This window comes from Corythoichthys intestinalis, chromosome 1 (assembly GCF_030265065.1).
Source record: "Corythoichthys intestinalis isolate RoL2023-P3 chromosome 1, ASM3026506v1, whole genome shotgun sequence".
Lineage (NCBI taxonomy): Eukaryota > Metazoa > Chordata > Actinopteri > Syngnathiformes > Syngnathidae > Corythoichthys > Corythoichthys intestinalis.
In genome coordinates this window covers 6339768-6361047 of record NC_080395.1, presented here as the reverse complement: position 1 = coordinate 6361047, position 21280 = coordinate 6339768, and the positions used below count along the sequence as shown (strand labels likewise).

The following is a 21280-nucleotide window of genomic DNA, read 5'->3' as shown; positions in this document are numbered from 1 at the left end:
TTAACCCTTCATTAACCGTCGACGGGATGTTGTGCTCGTCGACGGATTCACGTCATCGATGACGTCGACTAGTCGGGACAGCTCTACTTTACTGTAATACTTCTAAAACATAACAATCCAGATTTACTCACCAACATATAGGACAAGCCACTTAAAGCCTATAGCATTGTGTATTACAAAGAGGGGCGGAGCTTAGGGAGTTGTTGCAGGTTTGTGGACGTAAAGTGGGCTTGGCTGGGCAAAAAAGCTAAAATGATGTGAGGAGCTGTAATATCGTATCATAAATTATATTGTGAGTAAAAATCCTAAAATATCTCTGGCCCCTCCCCTGATTGGCTGGTTGTCCGGAGGTTGAGCCCACGAGTAATTGTCCGCTAGCACCCCCTGCTGTTGGACGATCGAGGGGGTTCTCGTTTATGCTCACCGCACCCGGGTCCTTTTCACATTTGTTCCGCCCCTGACTTGAGTTGATGCGTGAAGAATAAGAAACACTACTATTGATATGATATCATAAATTTAAGGCTAGATGTGTAAAGGCAGAGTCGGTTGTTTCACCACTAAAATGGTTTTGTTAAGAACAAATTGTACAAACGTGGCCATGAATAAGGCCAGATGTTGAAAAAAAACTATCATTAATTTGAAGTCTACCGTTAATCCGGACATTAACAAGAAGGCGTTTGAAAATGGCGCATTTTATATTTACTATTTGACAGTACTCGCCCCTTTGACAATAATGTGACATTCTAGACTTGAGTTAACGCCCCCGGCACAAAGTGGCCAACAAATAACGACGCGCGTCCCATTGGCTTACAGTTTGCACAATACATCTAGATTCATACTGGATATGATATCTGGCCACCGGCCGCTAGCTCGTATCTCAGCTGGAGGAGGTTAGCCCGCTAGCTAAGCAGCCCTCCATCCACCTGACTACGGACTCGTTCGCCAACGCGTGTCCGACCGCTATGACGTGGTCGTCGGGAAAAGCCCTGACGAGCTCCGCCGCCGGATGAGACGGGAGCCGCTCGAGTTCGCGTGTGCTAAACGGGTGAGCAACGAGCGACCGTCACGTTCGTCTTTCCGACATCATCACCCGTCAGTTTTCGTACGTCGCTACAAACAAATGAACGCGCACCGTCCGACGGTCTTGAGTGGTCAAGTCTGCAAATAATTCAATAAATACGTAAGCTCAGGAGCCACACTCACACTGCGAGGCCGTTAAGGATGGGAAAAAAAAATTTTTTCATTCCAAATCTGTTGGAAAAACAAGCTAGTTATGATTTCCTTTTAATGTAATGCACTGACCTGTTAAGAGTTATAGAATGACACTGACACAATATGGCTGGCGAGTGATAAGGGTCGTCCCGATTGGCTCATAGCGAGCGTGACGCATCTAGCTCTATACGTGTGATATGCCATTGAGGGAAAAATCAACAGAAAGTGACATGGAGGTGACTCAGTGGGGGCAAATGACGACTGCCATTCATCCCCCTTCAAACGGATTGGATATCTATGGCCGTCAGTGGCAGCCAATGAGTTCATTTTGGGGCATTTGCTGTTCAGTCACTTCCTTTTCCTCTATTGACAGGTCACTTCCTGTTGATTTTGGGCTTTTTACGGGTTGCTTCCTGTTGTTTCTGGGGACATTTACGGGACACTTCCTATTGATTTGGGGGCATTCACTGGTCACTTCCTATTGATTTTGGGATTTGTGGTTCACTTGACTTTCGGGGCATTTATGGGCCACTTCCTGTTGATTTTGGGGTATTTACAGGTCACGTCCTGTTGATTTTGGGTGCATTTACGAGTCACTTCCTGTTGATTTTGATTTTGGGGCATTGACAGGTCACTTACTGTTGATTTTTGGGCATTGACGGGTCACTTCCTATTGATATCGGTCCATTTGCAGGTCACTTCCTGTTAATTCTGGGGACATTGACGGGTCACCTCCTGTTGATTTTTGGGGCATTTACGGGTAATTTCCTGTTTTCGGTTCATTTACAGGCCACCTGTTGATTTTGGGGCATTTACGGGTCACCTCCTATTGATTTTAGGGCATTGACAGGTCACTTTCTATTGATTTTGGGGTTTTGTGGGTCACTTCATTTTTTGGGGGTATTCATGGGCCACTTGCTGTTGATTTGGGGACATTTATGGGTCACTTCCTGCTGATTTTGGGGGCATTGATGGGTCACTACCTGTTTTGGGGGCATTTACTAGTCCCTTCCCTTTTTCGAGGCATTTACGGGCCACTTCCTGTTTGTTTTGGGGACATTTACGGGTCACTTCCTGTTAAGTTTTGGGCATTTTTGGGTCACTTCCTGTTTTTGGAGCATTAACGGGCCACTTCATATTGATATCAGGACATTTACCGCTCACTTCCTGTTGATTTTGGGGCATTTACGCGTCTTTTCCTGTTGATTGTGATTTTGGTGTATTGACTGGTCACTTCCTGTCGATTTGGGGTCATTAGCGGGTCACTTCCTGTTGATTTTGGGGGCATTTAAAGGTCAATTCCTGTTGATTTTGGGGGCATTCAAAGGTCAATTCCTGTTGATTTTGGAGCATTAACGAGTCACTTCCTGTTGATTTTGTGGCCATTTATGGGACACTTCCTGTTGATTTTGGGAGTATTTACGGGTCACTTCCTGTTGATTTTGGATTATTTACGGGTCACTTCTTGTTGATTTTGGGGTCATTTACGGGTCATTTCCTGTTGATTTTGGGAGTATTTGCGGGTCACTTCCTATTGATTTTGAAGCCATTTACAGGTCACTTCCCGATTATTTTCAGGGCTTTAACGGGTCACTTCCTGTTGATTTTGAGGCCATTTACGGGTCACTTTCTGTTGATTTTGGGGCATTTTTGGGTCACTTCCTGTTTTTGGCGCATTAACGGGCCATTTCTTATTGATATCGGGACATTTACCGCTCACTCCCTGTTGATTTTGGGGCATTTACGCGTCACTTCCTGTTGATTGTGATTTTGGGGTATTGACTGGTCACTTCCTGTCGATTTGGGGTAATTTGCGGGTCACTTCCTGTTGATTTTGGGGGCATTTACAGGTCAATTCCTGTTGATTTTGGGGGCATTTACAGGACAATTCCTGTAAATTTTGGGAGTATTTACGGGTCACTTCCTGTTGATTTTGAGGCCATTTACGGGTCACTTCCTGTTGATCTTGGGAGTATTTGCAGGTCACTTCCTGTTCGTTTTGCGGGCATTTACAGGTCAATTCCTGTTGATTTTGGGGGCATTTACAGGTCAATTCCTGTTCGTTTTGGGAGTATTTATGGGTCACTTCCTGTTGATTTTGGGGCATTAACAGGTCACTTCGTGTTGATTTTGAGGCCATTGACTGGTCACTTCCTGTCGATTTGGGGTCATTTGCGGGTCAATTCCTGTTGATTTTGGGGGCATTTACAGGTCAATTCCTGTTCGTTTTGGGAGTATTTACGGGTCACTTCCTGTTGATTTTGGGGCATTAACGGGTCACTTCCTGTTGATTTGGGGGTCATTTACGGGTCACTTCCTGTTGATTTTGGGGTCATTTACGGGTCACTTCCTGTTGATTTTGGGAGTATTTGCGGGTCACTTCCTATTGATTTTGAGGCCATTTACAGGTTACTTCCTGGTTATTTTCAGGGCATTAACGGTTCACTTCCTGTTGATTTTGTCTGTAGCATTTACAGGTCACTTCCTGTTCATCTAGGGGCCATTTACAGGTCACTTCCTGTTCATCGAGGGGCCATTTACGGGTCACTTCCTGTACATTTTGGGGGCGTTAATGGGTCACTTCCTGTTGATTTTGGGACATTTATGAGTTACTTCCTGTTGATTTTGGGCCATTGGTGGGTCACTTCCTGTTTTTGAGGCATTTACGGACTATTTCCTATTGATATCGGGGCATTTACAGCTCACCTCCTGTTGATTTTGGGGGGATTTTCAGGTTACTTTCTGGCGATAATGGGGCTTTGACGGGTCTCCTCCTGTTGATTTTGGGTTTCTGAAATGGAAGTGACTCAAGGGTCACTCTTGATTGTAGGGCCCGAGGCGGGCGGGCGGGCGGATGGAGCCCCCGCGCGACCTAAGCCCGAAGCGGTCATTCGACGGCGGTCGGCGAGCGTGTTCCCGCACCAACGGTTGGAGCTGGCCTCCTCATCCCTTGCAGCTCCTGGCCTGGCTCCTCTACGCCTACTTTGCGGCAGTGGGCCTTGGCGTCCTGGTGCCCCTCTTGCCAGCGCACTGGCTGCCTGCCGGCTACATCGTATCCTTATCCTTATAAGTCAATATTGTATTTTTAAATGTCAAAAACGATCGAATGTCGACAAGCTTTCCGATGCCTGCCAGTGCACCGGTGTGATGTTGGCGTGTCATCTTTGCGCCCACGTCCTGGCGGTCAGCGTGGACCCGGCCGACCGCAACGTCCGAGCCAAGGGGCCGGGCATGGAGCCTCCGCCGCCTTTCTCCCGGGACCGCGCCTCGGTCGGACGACCCCGCGTCATCGAGAACTGCCACTGCTACCTCTGCCGGGTGGACGTGTGAGTCGCTCGCCCGCCACCCGACGCCGTCGGCTTAAGCGTGAACACACGTGCGTGTCTTTCAGGGGGCCCAAGTCGAAACACTGCAGCGCGTGCAACAAATGCGTGGCCGACTTCGATCATCACTGTCGGTGGCTCAACAACTGCGTGGGGAGCAGGAACTACAGGTCAATGGACTACGCCATTCCGCCTCACTTCCCGGTTGCTTATTTCAGGAGTAAAATGTAACGTACGTGAATGTACCCAGGTTGTTCCTGTATAGCGTGGCATCGGCCGTGTTGGGAGCGTGCGTCCTGCTGACCGTCTCTTCCTACGTTCTGATGGCCTTTTTCCGGGAGCCCGACGAACGTCACTGGCGGGGTGAGCAAACGGCACGACCTGGGGTCGCCCATCGCTCGCCCAACCTAAGCTTTCTAGTCCACCCGTGCAGCGTTCAACCAGACGAAGTGGCCCGAAAGCGCGCCCGCCGCCGTGCCGGCACTAGCCGGCGTCACCGTGGCGCTGGCGTCGCTCGCCGCCGTGCTCCTCTGCCACCTGCTGGCCTTCCACTTTTACCTCAGTGAGTCCCAATCTCACCTTTCAGCTCTTACAAACATTCTTTATTGAGATACATTTTGCAAACATACAAATTCAATTGAGCCCGTTGACCTTTGAACTCACAAGTCAAAAGTTGAACTCTTTCGGTGTTTCACCTTTCAAAAATAGACGACGTCCAATCAGTTTGAAATGGGAGGGTGGCTCCTCCGTTTCCTAATACAGAGCCTGTCTCACCATTTTGACAATAATCCCTGTCAAATTCATTTTCTGATATGCGTGACCTTTGACCCATGACCCCAAATGGAATCACCTCTTCCGTTGCATACTACAAAGACATTCTGCTAGTTTGACTATAAACCCTTTATTTTCCATTCTCAAGGAATCGGGAAATTACTCTTCTAACATTTATGACCTTGTGACCTTTGAGCCACGACCCCAAATGGAATGGCCTCTTCCGTTTCATAATGTCAATCCTGCCGGTTTGACGATATTTTTATTTTTCTTTTTCGCCAAATTCTTTTTCTGACCTGACCTTTGACTCTTTGGCCCCAAATGGAATCACTTTTTCCGTTTCATAATACAAAACACATTTTGCTAGTTTGATGATAATCACTTTTATTTTACATTCTCGAGTTATCGAGAAATTCCTTTTCTGACCTTTGACCCCAAATGGAATCGCCTCTTCCATTTCATAATTGGTAGCTCATCCCTTTACTTTTTGTGCTCATCAAATTCCTTGCGTGACCTTTGAGCTGTGACCCTAAAGTGGGTATCTGTTTTGAAATACAAACATATCCTGTCAGGTTAAGGATAATCCCTTTTATTTTTTATTCATGGTCTCGGAAAAATACCTTTTCATACCTGTATGACCTTTTTAACATTTTTTTTTTACCTATGTTACCTTTTGACCAGTGATCCCAAATGAAATAGCCTCTTCTATTTCATAATACGTAGCCCATCTCACCATTTTGATAATCCCTTTATCTTCCGTTCTCGTCATATTCCTTTTCTGACTTGCATGACCTTTGACCTGTGACCCTAAACGGAATCGCCTCTCCCGTTTCAGACTACGTAGCGCATCTTGCTAGTTTGACAGTACTCCCTTTATTTTTCAATGTCGTCAAATTCCTTTTGTGATTTGCGTGACCTTCGACCCGTGACCCTAATTGGAATCACCTGTTCTGTACATACCTGTTCTCACATAATACAAACATAACCTGCCAGTATGATGATAATTCCTTTATTTTTCATTCTCGTCAAATTCCTTTTCTGACTTCGTGACCTCTGACACGTGACCCCAAATGGAATCGCCCTTTAGTTTCATACCTAACACATCTCACCAGTTTGACAATACGCCCTTTGTTTTTCATTCTATTCAAATTTGTTTTCTGATTTAAGTAACTTTTGACCCGTGACCCTAAATGGAATCACCTCTTCCGTTACATAATACAAGCATATCCTGCCAGTTCGACGATAGTTCCTTTACCTTTTGTTTTCACCAAATTCCTTTTCTGACCTGCGTGACCTTTGACCCGTGACCCCAGATGGAATTGCCTCTTCCGTTTCATAACATAGCCCATCTGGCCAGTTTGACGATAATCCTCTCATTTTGCATTCTCAAGTTACTGGGAAATTCTTATTCTGACCTATGACCCGTGACCCCAAATCGAATATTCCGTTTCATAATGCAAAACACATTCTGCTAGTTTGATGATAATCACTTTTATTTTGCATTCTCGGGTTATCGGGAAATTCCTTTCCTGACCTTTGACCAAGGAACCCAACGATATCTTTATTTTTCGTTCTCGCCAAATTCCTTTTCTGACCTGCATGACCTTTGACTCTTTGGCCCCAAACTGAATTGCCTCTTCCGTTTCATAATTCATAGCCCATCCGGCCAGTTTGACGATATCTTTATTTTTCGTTCTCATGAAATCCTTTTACTGACCTGTATGACCTTTGACCTGTGACCCCAAATGGAGTTTCCGTTTTGAAATACAAACACATCCTGTCAGTTTGATGATAATCCATTTTATTTTTTATTCTCGGTCTCAGAAAATACCTTTTCATACCTGTATGACCTTTGACCTCCTTTGCTCAAATGGAATCCCTGCAAACATCTTTTTTTACCTACGTTACCTTTTGACCAGTATCCCCAAATGGAATCGCCTCATCTATTTCATAGTACGTAGTCCATCACACCATTTGGACGATAATCCCTTTATTTTTCGTTTTCATCAAATTCCTTTACTGACATGCATGACCTTTGACCTATGACCCCAAATGGAGTTTCTGTTTTAAGATACACATCCTGTCAATTTGATGATAATTCCTTTTATTTTTCATTCTCGGTCTTGGAAAAATACCTTTTCATACCTGTATGACATTTGACCTCCTTAACCCAAATGGAATCACTGCAAACATCTAACATTTTTTTTTACCCATGTTACCTTTTGACCATTGATCCCAAATGAAATAGCCTCTTCTATTTCACAATACGTAGCCATCTCACCATTTTGATCATCCCTTTATTTTCCATTCTCGTCATATTCCTTTTTTGACTTGCATGATCTTTGACCCGTGACCCCAAATGGAATCGCCTCTCCCGTTTCATAATACGTAGCGCATCTTGCCAGTTTGACAGTACTCCCTGTATTTTTCAATCTCGTCAAATTCCTTTTGTATTTGCGTGACCTTTGACCTGTCACCCTAATTGGAATCACCTGTTCCGTTACATAATACAAACATAACCTGCCAGTATGAGGATAATTCGTTCATTTTTTATTCTCGTAAAATTCCTTTTCTGACCTGCGTGACCTTTGACCCGTGGCCCCAGATGGAATTGCCTCTTCCGTTTCATAACATAGCCCATCTGGCCAGTTTGACGATAATCCTTTTATTTTGCATTCTCAAGTTACTGGGAAATTCCTTTTCTGACCTTTGACCCGTGCGTGAACGTCGCCTCTTCCGTTTCATATAGCAAACATCCTAGCAGTTTGAAAACTGAAGAACAAAGACAGGTAGGATTATCTTGAACGCCAACTTACAAACGAATGCATAAGTTCCGCCTCCGTAAATGGAGTTACCAATGAAAATGCAGACAGAACAAAATACTGGAATGATAATATATTTCATAGCAAATTGACGGGTTTGAATCTTGAATTCCATTTGATTTTTATTTAAAAAATTTGCGCTTTTAGTGTGGAACAGGTTGAGCACGTACGAGTACATCGTGCGTCAGCGCCACCGCCAGGAAGGGAGACGAAAGACGAGCCCGGAGGACGCCGAGCGAGCTGTCCCTCCCCAGGTGAGGCGCCCGTCCCCCTGTTGTAGCATATACAATTAGATAATGACTTGTCAGCCATTTTGGGTCAGTGCCAATCCATAAACAGAACATTCTCGTCAACAAAGCTAGCGTGTACATTGAAGTAGCTTTAAGGTGCTACGAAATACGAAAATCTTCCATTTTCAGCTGCTCAGGAAAAAAACAGAAGATGACGTTGTACCCAGATCATGTTACTGCTAGCATGCTATCAGTAGGGCAGGCGCGCTATTCTCTTGTTGCTGCGTGAGCGTTCCGTTAACAGAACTAGAAAGCTAGACGGCTTCCGTGAAGTTAGCCCCCCATCAGACGCAAATTTATTGAAAAATGATGTCAATCACTTGGGCTGTAAAGTGTTCCTTTTGTTCTGCTATCATTTTTGAGATATTTACAGTAATTTTTTAGCTCCATCTGAGGTCAACCAGCCCCGCTTTTTGATCAAAACCTGTTAAAAACGGCTACATTACATGATAAGACACCATATCTGACCATGTGTTTCAAAACTAGCAAGCCTGAAGTGACGCTCATCCTAATCCTGAGCAGCGCAGTGACACGACCCAAACATCGCTAAGACGCAAGCTAACACCTGACACGTACAATAAGCATTTTAGTTCCCCGTCGCGAAAAAACGGTTTAATCTTAAGGGTCGACCGATATATCGGTCAACCGCTACATCGGGCCGATATGTTGACTTTTATAAGATCGGCCAATATATAGCGGATATAAGAATGCTAATCTTTCTCATAAAGGTTGATCAATGTGTTAGCTAGCTACTATATCTGGCTAAAAAGTTGACTATTTTGAAGATCGATATTGGTCGATATTATACTGTTATGCTTACCAATTGGGTGATCTTTCTTCAAGAATAAAATCTCCACCGATATACCGGGCCGATATATGGACTCTCTTTCAAGATCGACCATCAGCCAATATATAGCCGATATAATAGAAAGTCTAAATTAGCCGATATCGGTCGATATTATAAGATAACTGTTATGGTTACTGTTTGGGTGATCTTTCAGAATAAAAGTTATATATGTCGGGCTGATATATGGACTTTTTTCACGATCATCCATCAGCGAATATATAATCGGTATAATAGAAGATTTTACAGTAAATTAGCTGCATGGACGCTAATCTTTCTGATAAAGGTATCAAGATTGCCCGATATCGGTCGATATTGTAAGATAACTGTTTTGATCACAGTTTGGGTGATCTTTCTTCAAGACTAAAAGTTCGACCGATATATTGGTCGGGATATATGGACTTTTTTTCAAGGTCGGCCATCAGCTAATATATCGCCGGGATAATAGAAGATGTTAAATTAGCTGCTTGGATGCTAATCTTTCTCGTAAAGGTCGACCGATATGTTAGCTAGCTCCTATATCGGGCCGATATAGGGACTTTTTCCAAGATCTCCCGATATCGGTCGATATTATGATAACTGTTATGATCACAGTTTGGGTGATACTTAAGAATAAAAATTCAACCGATATATCAGCCAATATGTTGAGCTTTTTTTACGATCATCCATCAGCCAATATAAAGCTGATATAATTGATCTTACGGTATATTAGCTGCTTGGATACTAATCTTTCTCATAAAGGTTGATCGATATGTTAGCTAGCTACAATATCGGGCCGATAAATTGACTTTATTCAAGATCAGCCATCAGCCAATATATCGGCGATATAATAGAAGATCTTAAATTAGCGGCTTGGATGCTAATCTTTCTCGTAAAGATCAAACAATATGTTAGCTAGCTACTATGTCAGGCCAATAAATTGAGTTTTTTCAAGATGACCTGATTTCGGTCGATAATATAACTCTTTTGATCACAGTTTGGGTGATTATTCTCAAGAATAAAAGTTTGACTGGCCGATATATGGACTTTTTTTTGTCAAATCGGCCATCAGCTAATATACAGCCAATATAATAGAAGATCTTACGGTAGATTAGCTGCTTGGATGCTAATCTTTCTCATGAAGGTCGACCTATTTTTTTCAAGATTGACCGGTATCTGTCGATATTGTACGATAACTGTTTTTGATCACAGGTTGGGTGATCTTATTTCAAGAATAAAAGTTCAACGATGATATGGACTTTTTTCAAGCTCGGCCATCAGCTAACATATCGCCGAGATAATAAAAGATGTTAAATTAGCTGCTTGGATGCTAATCTTTCTCGTAAAGGTCGACCGATATGTTAGCTAGCTACTATATCGGGCCGATATATGGACATTTTCCAAGATTGCCCGATATCGGTCGAAATTATATGATAACTGTTATGATTACAGTTTGGGTGATCCTTAAGAATAAAAGTTCAACCGATATATCGGTCAGCCGATACGTCGGGCTTTTTTTTTTTTCTTTTTTTTTTTTTACGATCATCCATCAACCAATATATAGTCGATATAATACAAGATCTTACAGTATATTAGCTGCTGGGTGCTAATCTTTCTCAAAAAGGTCCACTGATATGTTAGCTAGCTACTATATCAGGCTAATATGTGGACTATTTTCAAGATCGCCTGATATCGGACGATATTATAACTGTTTTGATCACTGTTTGGGGTGATCTTTTTTTTAAGAATAAAAGTATGACCGATATATCGGGCCGATATATGAACTTTTTTCAAGATCGGCCATCAGCTAATGTATAGCCGCTATAATAGAAGATCTTAAATTAACTGCTTGGATGCTAATCTTTCTCATAAAGGTCGACCGATATGTTGGCTAGCTACTATATTGGCCCAATATATGGACTTCTTTCCAGATCGCCCGATATCGGTCAATATTATAAGATAACTGTTATGTTAACTGTTTGGGTGTGATTTTTTTTCTTATAAAGGACGACCAACAAATGGCCTTTTTTCAAGATCGGCCGATATAACGATATACAGCCAACATAATCGCATATCTGTTACGTTTACTGTTTAAGTGATGATCTTTGTTTATTGTGATTTTGCACCACCTAGTGGTCAGTCTTATAAAAAGTAGTAGCAGAAGAAAATTTGAACCTCTTATATAGGCATTTTGCTAACAATGGCCTTAAATCTATGTTTAGGAAGCCGAGCGGCAGGAAAGTCCGAGGGGAAGTCCGGGAGGAAGTCTGAGCGCGAGTCCGATGGAAAGTCCAGGCCCGGGCGTCGCCGTCGCACGGTAAGCCATCCTTCCTAACTTTCCTCGACGCCGCGAAACCGACGCCATTTGACAGCCAGACGTTTCGGGCAGGTCGTCGCTTCCGGAGCTCCGAGCCCTGCCCGCCATTAACGCGCCGACGTCCGAGAAGAAAAGGACAACGCGTCAGAGCGCCCACCAGGGGGTCGTCCGGGCCGCCGCGCCTCCCGCCGAGTACTGCTCGGACTCTGCCGAGTCTCTGGAGGAGGTCCCCGTATTGGCGCTGGCCCGGCTGGGCTCGCGGTCTCGCCGCCAGCCTTCTTTCCCGTTGGCGGGTTCCTGAGCCTCCCACAGATGATGGACCTCAAGTTATGAGTTCGTGTGGTCACCTGCAATGTTTTACGGAGCGTACACGACTATGATAACGAGGACGAAAACGTAAAAACTTATCCAGGGAGCCTTATCGGTGTTTTCGGGGGCTGAAAAAAGCGGAAAATCAGACTTCCAGTGTGGAAACCTTGACAACATTCCACCCTGTCGTCGCCGTCCGAACAGTAGAGACGGTACGCTCGAGCCTCCCTGCTGGAATCCGATTCGACCAAATGAAGCGGAGGTGCGTCAAAGCCGTGTTCTGAAAAATGGCGAGGCCTCAAATGTCACAGACTTGTCGGCGAATCGCAACGTTGCTGTGAGAAAATTCAAACTCTGCCAATACAAAATGGCAGACTCACTTGATTATTCAGATTTTTTACAAGCAAGAGAAAATCACCATCACACTTTAATTACATTTAACTCATTCACATATAGTAGTTGTACACTAACAGTATGAAAAAGAACCAACCGGTTGGTACCAAAATCCACAGGAAGTGACCCGTAAATGCCCCCCCCCCCCCCCCCCAAAATAAAAAAATAAAAGGAAATGATCCAAAAGATATGAGAAGTGACATTAAGATACCCAAAATGTACCCAGAGTGCCCAAACAACAGAAGACAACAGGAAATGACCCCCCACCCAAAAAAAACAGGAAGTTACCCAGAAATCCACCAAAATCAACATGAAGTGACCCAAAATTAGCAGGAATTGATCAGTAAATGGTTAAAATCAACAGGAAGTGGCCCAAAATGTCTTAATGTCTAACGGAAATGAACCAAAAACCACAAAAAGATACCCCAAAATGTACAGAAATTAACACAAAAATGCCCTCAAACCAACATGAAGTGACCAAAAATCAACAGCAAGTAACCTGGAAATGCCCTAAAATGGAAGAAAATGATCCAAAAAATTACAGGAAACGACCTTGAGATACCCCAAAATGTACAGAAAGTGACCCAAAATCAACAGGAAGTGATCAGTAAATGCTTAAAATCAACAGGAAGTGACCAATGAAGAGGAAATGGCCCAAAATGCCCTAAAGTCTAAAGGAAATGATCCAAAAACCACAAGAAGTGACAATAAGATACCCCAAAAATGTACAGAAGTTAACACAAAAATGCCCTGAAACCAACATGAAGTGACCAAAAATCAACAGGAAGTAACCTGGAAATGCCTTAAAATAAAAGAAAATGATCCAAAAAAATTACAGGAAACGACCTTGAGATACCCCAAACTGTACAGAAAGTGACCCGAAAATGCTCTGTTGCCAACAGGAAGTGACCCAAAATCAACAATAAGTGATCAAAAATGCTTCAAATAACAGGAAGTGTCCAATGAACAGGAAGTGACCCGAAAATGCCCTATAATCCACAGGAAATGATCCAAAAGGTACACAAAGTGACATTGACATACCTAAAAAATGTACAGAGAATGACCCAAAAATGCTCATAAATCAATAGGAAGTGACCGAAAATCACCTGGAAGTGATCTGTAAATGTGTAAAATCAACAGGAAGTGGTCAATGAACAGGAAGCGAACCGAAATGCGCTAAAATCAAAAGGAAGTGAATCAAAAGTTGAAGGAAATAACAATGAGGTACCCCCAAAATGTAGAAAAAGTAACCAAAAAAATGCCCCAAAGTCAACAGGAACTGACTCAAAATCAACAGGAAGTGATTCATAAATGCTTAGAATCAACAGGAAATTACCAATAAACAGGAAGTGAACCAGTAAAGCCCTAAAAGAAAAAGAAATGATGCAAAAGATATGAGAAGTGACATTAAGATGCCCAAAATGTACCAAGAGTGACCAAAAAAATGCTACTGAGACAACAGGAAATGACCCCCCCCCCCGCCCCCCCAAAAAACCCAGTTACCCAGGAATCCACCAAAATCAACATGAAGTGACCCAAAATCAACAGGAAGTGATCAGCAAATGCTTAAAATCAACAGGAAGTGACCAATGAACAGGAAGTGGCCCAAAATGCCCTCAAGTCTAAGGGAAATGATCCAAAAACCACAAGAAGGGTCCCCGGGGGCCCCAGGCAACAAGCAACATGGGGCCCTTTGAGCGTGTGCAAGTAAGGGGGACAGTTGGACTTGGAGCAATAGCATATTTAATAAAAGTATAATAACGCCACGGTCTCATAGATTGCTTTTTAGGACACTCAAAGTGCCCGGCTTCTACTACATTAGACATAAAACTACAGTAACGTTGTACACTCACCACTGTCTGGCTTCCTTTTCTCCTCTTCTGCTTTTTTTATTCTTTCTTTTGTCACTTCCAGAAGGATAAATTCTCTTAATTTTGGATATACGGCAATTTTTAAAAAAGCCAAATCGCCTCTCACTCAGAGTCACGTGGGGGGGGGGGGGGGGGGGGGGCTGTAGCGCGAGTGAAGGGGCCCCTTCAGGGAACTCAGACACAGGGCTTTCACTGGCTAAAGCTGCGTGTGCTAAATCTGTTGGCCGTCTGTGGGCCCCTGCTGGCTGGGGGGGCCGTAGGCAATTGCCTGGTTTGCCTAATGGGACGCGACGCCTCTGGAAGTGACAATGAGATACCCCAAAATGTACAGAAATTAACACAAAAATGCCCTGAAACCAACATGAAGTGACCAAAAATCAACAGGAAGTGATCTGTAAATGCTTAAAATCAACAGGAAGTAACCTGGAAATGCCCTAAAATAAAAGAAAATGATCAAAAAAATTACAGGAAATGACCTTGAGATACCCCAAAATGTACAGAAAGTGATCCAAAAATGCTCCGTTGCCAACAGGAAGTGACCCAAAATCAACAATAAGTGATCCATAAATGGTTAAAAATAACAGGAAGTGTCCAATGAACAGGAAGTGATCCGAAAATGCCCTAGAATCCACAGGAAATGGTCCAAAAGGTACAGGAGGTGAGATTGAGATCCCCCAAAATCTACAGAGAATGACCCAAAAATGCTCAGAAATCAATAGGAAGTGACCAAAAATCAACTGGAAGTGATCTGTAAATGTGTAAAATCAACAGGAAGTGGCCAATGAAAAGGAAGTGAACCGAAATGCGCTAAAATCAAAAGGAAATGAATCAAAAGGTGAAGGAAATGACAATGAGGTAGAAAAAGTAACCAAAAAATGCCCCAAAATCAACAGGAAGTGACTCAAAATCAACAGGAAGTGATTCGTAAATGCTTAGAATCAACAGGAAGTGAACCGGTAAAGCCCTAAAATAAAAAAGAAATGATCCAATAGGTACAGAGTGACGCAAAAATGCTCCAAAACCAACATAAAGTGACCCAAATCAACAGGAAGTGATCTGTACATGCTTATAATCAACAGGAAGTGACCCGGAAATGCTCTAAAATTAAAAGGAAATAATCCAAAGCATACAGGAAGTGATATTGAGATACCACAAAATGTACAGAAAGTTACCCAAAAATGCCACAAAACCAACAGGAAGTTACCCAGAAAACCACCAAAATCAGCAAAATGACCAGGAAGTGATCCAGAAATGCCCTAAAATAAAAGAAAATTATCCAAAAGGTACAGGAAGTGACTTTGGGATACCCCAAAATGTGCAGAAAGTGACCCAAAAATGCCCCAAAATCACCAGGAAAGTATACTTAAATGCTTAAAATCGACTGTGTGACCCGGAAATATACTATAAACTGTACTGTAATAGATTTAAATTACAGATTCACTGTGTAACATCTAGCACTAGCCACTTAACACGCTTGTAGCACTGTCATGTATTCCAAATACTGTTTTGAACACAACACATTCACAGACAAAGCAATGACACACACTTAAAAGGTCAGCTTTAATTGTCTAAATCACAATCTCACGGTTAAATGGGGTATCCACTGAATTTTTTTGAACATATGTCATGCTGACGACCGCATGGAACGAATTTGAGAACTTCGTTTCTCCAACAGATGGGGCTCACATTAAACGCTCCATTTACTAAACTGTTGACAACGCAAAAGTGAGTCTTGGGTGGCGAAAATGCTCCAATATGTATTTGCCTCACATGTATTTTCCGTTTACCTGGTCTTTTTTATGTTTACATATGAAAAAAATCAAAATAAAAACATATCAAAGTGGTTTCTTCCAAAACCGCCCATTGCTTGTTTCTCCCGCCCAATCTGGCAAACGGTGCTCATTATTTGTCACCTGATCGTCCCGCACGCGTGTTTGTTTTTTTCCCCAGCATGCCAGCAGTCCGTGAAGGCATCAGCGGAAGCCACCGGAAATGACAAGTTCCACTGGCGCCAAGAATTTTTTTCCCTTTCCCATGGAAAAAGCCACTTGAAAGTTGAAGTGGAGCTGCCCTGCCCGTATGTACCGACGACGGCGGGACGCGTCGAGTCAACGTTTCCGCTCATTGACGACGAAGACGAGAAAGAAAGGGAAAAGAAGACGAGACGCCGCTTTTGGGCGAAGGTACGTCGTCGCCGTCCGTGTACGCTCGTCTAGTCTCTCTCCGACCTATAAGAAAGAAAAATGACGAGGTCATTCGAGAACTTTCTTTCTCGGCGGGTTTTGTTTGCTGAACGTGACGTCACAATAGCTTGACGGCCAGCTGGCGGCACGTGCTCGTGTCTCCATGGCGACCGCTCTTCTGTCAGATTTTGCTAGCCAAGCTTTTTCCTATAGTTGCTTTTTATCGCTTAGTCCGCTTTTGCACTTCAATGCGCATTTATCAATGACAGCTGGACCCTCAAATGAATAGAATCCTAAATCTATCAATGCATTGAGGATTTATTTGATAGGGAACCGATGAAAGACATTAAACTAGCGAACATAATCAAACTAAGCTAATTAAGCCAAGCTAGCCCCCACCTATTTCAATGACTGAAGTGCATTACGGTAATGCAACCCGGTGGCTTCAGAGTGAAAGTCCCTCTATTTAAAAATAATATTGAATAAACTATCTAAGAACGACTCAAACTAAAGTTGTAATTAGGGGTGTGAAAATATAAGGAAAAGATACATCTGATTGGGCTGGGCGATATGGTTTTGTGTACTTATTAGAGGCGTGCGAAATTTCCGATTCTTAGATTATTTGCGATTCGGCCGTGGAAGATTCGAGAACGATTCACAAACATCCAAATTCCGATTGAGTTACACCAGGTGAAACGGAAGTAAAACACCGTCAGCGCGGTCTTTGGGACGCAATGAGGAACGGACAGAGAGTAAATATCATGTTTAACTCATGCCGCTAGATTAAAAAAAAAAATCATACCTGACTGCGGCCGACAGCCGCTACAAACAACGCACGGTTGCTAGTTGCTACAAACATACGGCTACAGTAGATATCATATATATGTAGAACGAGATGCAAAATGACAGACGAGGGTGGGGTTAGAACATGTATTATTGAACCGAGATGCGAAATGACAAGACTTTCCGGCGTTAGCAATAAACAGCCGCCATCTTAAAGCAGTACTGAAGCAGTGACTTCTCTAGAAGGCTCGGTTGTAGCAAACCTAATTAACGTTTTATCTAAAATACTCCTAAATCGGCAGAATCTTGTCTTGAATCTATCTTTAAATGATGAAATAGTTTTAAAACTTTGACAAAAGTAGATAGAAGGGAAATTATGGAATAACGAGAGCAATTTTAACAACTGTAACAGTTGATTCACAACATTAAGTCAATTGAATGTAGTTTAAAGCTGCTGATAAAGAATGGGGACTGGAGTATTTTATTTACTGTTATTTTTGAATATTTGTTTACTGTTATATGCTAACTTGACACTGAAATAGTAGTTTGGTTTAGCCTGAGAGGATTTTTGAACAATTTTGGAACTAATGTACAAAACATTTAAAAAAAAAAAAAAAAAGAGGGGGGTGCATCAGTAGTCGTTTTATAATCGAATCGTTAGGTGCCCAAAGATTCCCAGCTCAAGTACTTATCATAGTAAATTGAGTAGATAATGATAAATGACGATAAATTCACCAAAGCTGACTTTTAGAATTAGAAAACCTGAATGAATGCATGAAATACAAATGACATTAAGTAGATAAAAATCTCGTCAACAATAAACATTCAAGTGTAAACATTTAAAACGGTTTGTACGACTTGAACGATGTACAACATTGCAAATATTTCTATGGCCAATGTGCAGGAAGTGACTGAAAATCTACAAGTAATGACCTGAAATGGCCCAAACTTACCTCGTTGCTTAGCATTGGCTGCCATTGACACCCGTAGAAGTGGGAGGGGCCCGTTTGACGAGAGGGGGTTCATTCGCTGCCACCCTCCCAGTTTAAATGGATTGACGTCTACTAAACGTACAACAGAAGGATGAAGACGGCTTGTTTTTCTGTTTATTAGTTGTTTTGTAGAATGATTTCCTAAACAACGTATCGATAATCGTTTTATCGCCGTATTATGACATCTTTATCGTGAGCTTTGTATCATATCGTGACATACTAAAAGGTTCCCACTAGGGTTGTTCCGATCATGTTTTTTTGCTCCCGATCCGATCCCGATCGTTTTAGTTTGAGTATCTGCCAATCCCGATACTTCCCAATCCGATTGCCTTTTTTTGCTACCGATTCATTCCCGATAATTTTTCCCGATCATATACATTTTGGCAATGCATTAAGAAAAAAATGAATAAAACTCGGACGAATATATACATTCAACATACAGTACATAAGTACTGTATTTGTTTATTATGACAATAAATCCTCAAGATGGCATTTACATTATTAACATTCTTTCTGTGAGAGGGATCCACGGATAGAAAGACTTGTGACTTTGTATATTGTGACTAAATATTGCCATCTGGTGTATTTGTTGAGCTCTCAGTAAATGATACTGTAGCCATGGCCAAATGCATGATGGGAAATGCAACCATGACTGTGTGTAGTTCTACCAATTGATATATCTTCTCTGCGTTGGGAAATAACATAAGGTGTTAAGAGAAAGATCAATTGCTACCTTGCTTCCCCACATTGCTTCCCATGATATTTCTAATCATAGGGAGAGGGATTGTAAGGCTTTAGCCAATTAAAAAAAAGGCTCCAAAGGCTGCCAAAATTCACTCTACTCATTTTATGCTGCCTTTTATCTCTCAATATAGGTAAAACTGCGCCATTACAGATTGCGCGCGACAATGCGTGAGTGGGTCGTGCAACGCATGCATTAATTGCTTTAAATATTTTAACGTGATACGTTTTTAAAAAATTAATTACCGCCGTTATCGGGATAAATTTGATAACCCTACCTTAAGCCTAAACTAAAGACTCTGAATGAGTGTAACATATTATGTCTGTTACGTTAAATAGAATTAGAAAACGATTTAATTAAAATATATAAATATGGCGGAAAACACTCAGGTGACTTTGAAGTTCCGCTCTGAGACCCTCAATTTGGCCAACTTTCAAAATTGTCCGAAATGCGTGTGTGATACGTAATTGGAAAGCTTAAAATCTCAATTTTCTGGGGGAACAAAAATTTTGAACAGGAAGGCATTTAATTTTTTTTGTTTTTTTTTTTTAAACAGCAAAACCCAATTGGAGGCGAGAGTGGTTGAAATTTTCATTTTCATGTGGTTACCCTTTTAAACGTTATTTCAAAAAAAAAAATTGTTTGGATCGATTATCATCTAACATCGGGGAAAATGCGACAGTAACAAAAAAAAATACAATCAAGCAATAGTTATGAGGTAGATATCCGTGACTTTTTTACAGACACCAAATTTTTCATTGTGACTAAATTCGTTTAAAAGTTGAAAATATGCGAGTGAATAATTTTTTTAAGTCGTTTTTTTTTTTTAAACTAAAATTTAGACATCAATTAATGATTCTAAGCTAAAAATGACAGACATTTTGAATAATAAATATAATTACTTACCTTCTTTTTATGGCTAGGTTGAAACAAAAGCGGTTGCGCGACGTCTGTAAACGGGGGTTTTCAGGGTAAAACGGACAAATTAAAAATAGTTCGGGGGCTTAATGCGCCATGAATCTGCTATGGCAGCATATAGACATAAAGTTCTATCAAACACAACAGTTGTTTTGGCTTAGAATACAGCCGTTTTTTTTTTAAAGAGGAGTGCAAGAGCAGAAACTGCTTTTTCAGTCTTGTCTGTGTTTTCCGCCATATATTTAAAAAAGGCATGGCCGATATTTTTTTGCCAATTCCGATACTTTGAAAATGACGTGATGCGACACGATCGGTCGGGATGCCGATTGATCGGGACATCTCAAGTTCCCACCCCTAATTGTAATCCAAAATTGATTTGGCATTACAAGATAAAAGTCCTCTTAAATTGCTAATATGACTGTCATTTTGCCTCATTTCATAAATGAATTCCTACATCTGATTAATATAGAAGTAGTCCCTAGTTTACGAACGAGCTCCGTTCCTGCGCTGGCGATGTAACCTGAATTTCCGCGTAAATCGGAATTAACCCTTTACATACTTAAAACACCCTCTAAATAAAAGAAAAACTATCAAAAAATATGTATTACACCTCATTGTACTGTCCTCGCCAGGACGTTGGGGCCAAGTCCTAGCTAGACTGCGAGCTAAGCTCCAAAATGACCATGTCAGACGTCCGTGTGGTTTGCTGACTTTATTCAGCTGCTCATGATGTCAACACTTGCAGAATGAAACTGAAATAAAATGAAATTAAATCCGTCTCATCTTCAACAACAGCAATTTACGAGTAGCTGCTGAAACGGCAATAACAAACGATTAGCGTGTATCAATTAGCGTCCGGACGTCATCAAAAACAATCACCTTAATTGACAATAAACAGTACAAAAGGAGTCATACGCAACCGTCAATTGTGGATGTTTCATAAGCAACAAATGTGCGCGTAGGCTGTCACCTCTGCCACTCAGCTGCTTCCTCATGTGTGCGCATGCCGTCACTGCCGTGTGTGGGGTGGGCGGGTGTGTAAATGCTCTCACGCGTGGAAGTACAACCTGCTCTAGATTCCTGCGCCAAAATAAAAGCGTGCATCACAAAAAAAAAAAAAGAAGACGAGACACAGGCGTCGTCAAGTCAAAATTGGGTCCGGCGTAACCCCGGGGTTAGTTATCCTACTTGAAAAGATTTGCAGAGGCCTGTAATTGTCAACATGGGTAAACCTCAACCATGAGAGACAGAATGTGGGGAAAAAAAACCAGAAAATCACATTGTTTGATTTTTAAAGAATTTATTTGCAAATCATGGTGGAAAATAATTTTTTTTCAATACCAAAAGTTCATCTCAATACTTTGTTATGTACCTTTTGTTGGCAATAACGGAGGCCAAACGTTTTCTGTAACTCTTCACAAGCTTTTCACACACTGTTGCTGGTATTTTGGCCCATTCCTCCACGCAGATCTCCTCTAGAGCAATAATGTTTTGGGGCTGTCGTTGGGCAACACGGACTTTCAACTCCCTC

General features: G+C 42.0%; 1 protein-coding gene across 2 annotated transcripts; it reads left to right on the top strand.

The window, feature by feature from the left end:
• Positions 1-854: 854 nt before the first annotated feature.
• On the top strand, positions 855-12431 carry zdhhc1 (zinc finger DHHC-type containing 1). Of its 2 annotated transcripts, none has more exons than XM_057857949.1 (9): positions 855-1045; positions 4043-4264; positions 4348-4538; positions 4604-4705; positions 4786-4898; positions 4969-5097; positions 8276-8382; positions 11464-11558; positions 11631-12431. In XM_057857949.1, exons 1-9 carry the CDS (start codon positions 1007-1009, stop codon positions 11857-11859), a joined length of 1227 nt encoding a protein of 408 aa, XP_057713932.1. In that variant the 5' UTR covers positions 855-1006; the 3' UTR covers positions 11860-12431. The 2 variants fall into 2 exon arrangements, with proteins under 2 accessions (XP_057713932.1, XP_057714014.1); XM_057858031.1 differs by having other exon boundaries at positions 4956-5097; positions 11631-11810.
• The last annotated feature ends 8849 nt before the right edge of the window (positions 12432-21280 follow it).

Excerpts from the sequence above, each read along its gene's own strand:
- zdhhc1 (XM_057857949.1), top strand. The coding sequence starts at position 1,007 with ATGAGACGGGAGCCGCTCGAGTTCGCGTGTGCTAAACGG. Across the intron at positions 4,265-4,347 it reads GGCTGCCTGCCGGCTACATC|TGCACCGGTGTGATGTTGGC; the intron begins GTATCCTTATCC and ends GATGCCTGCCAG. Across the intron at positions 5,098-8,275 it reads GGCCTTCCACTTTTACCTCA|TGTGGAACAGGTTGAGCACG; the intron begins GTGAGTCCCAAT and ends TTGCGCTTTTAG.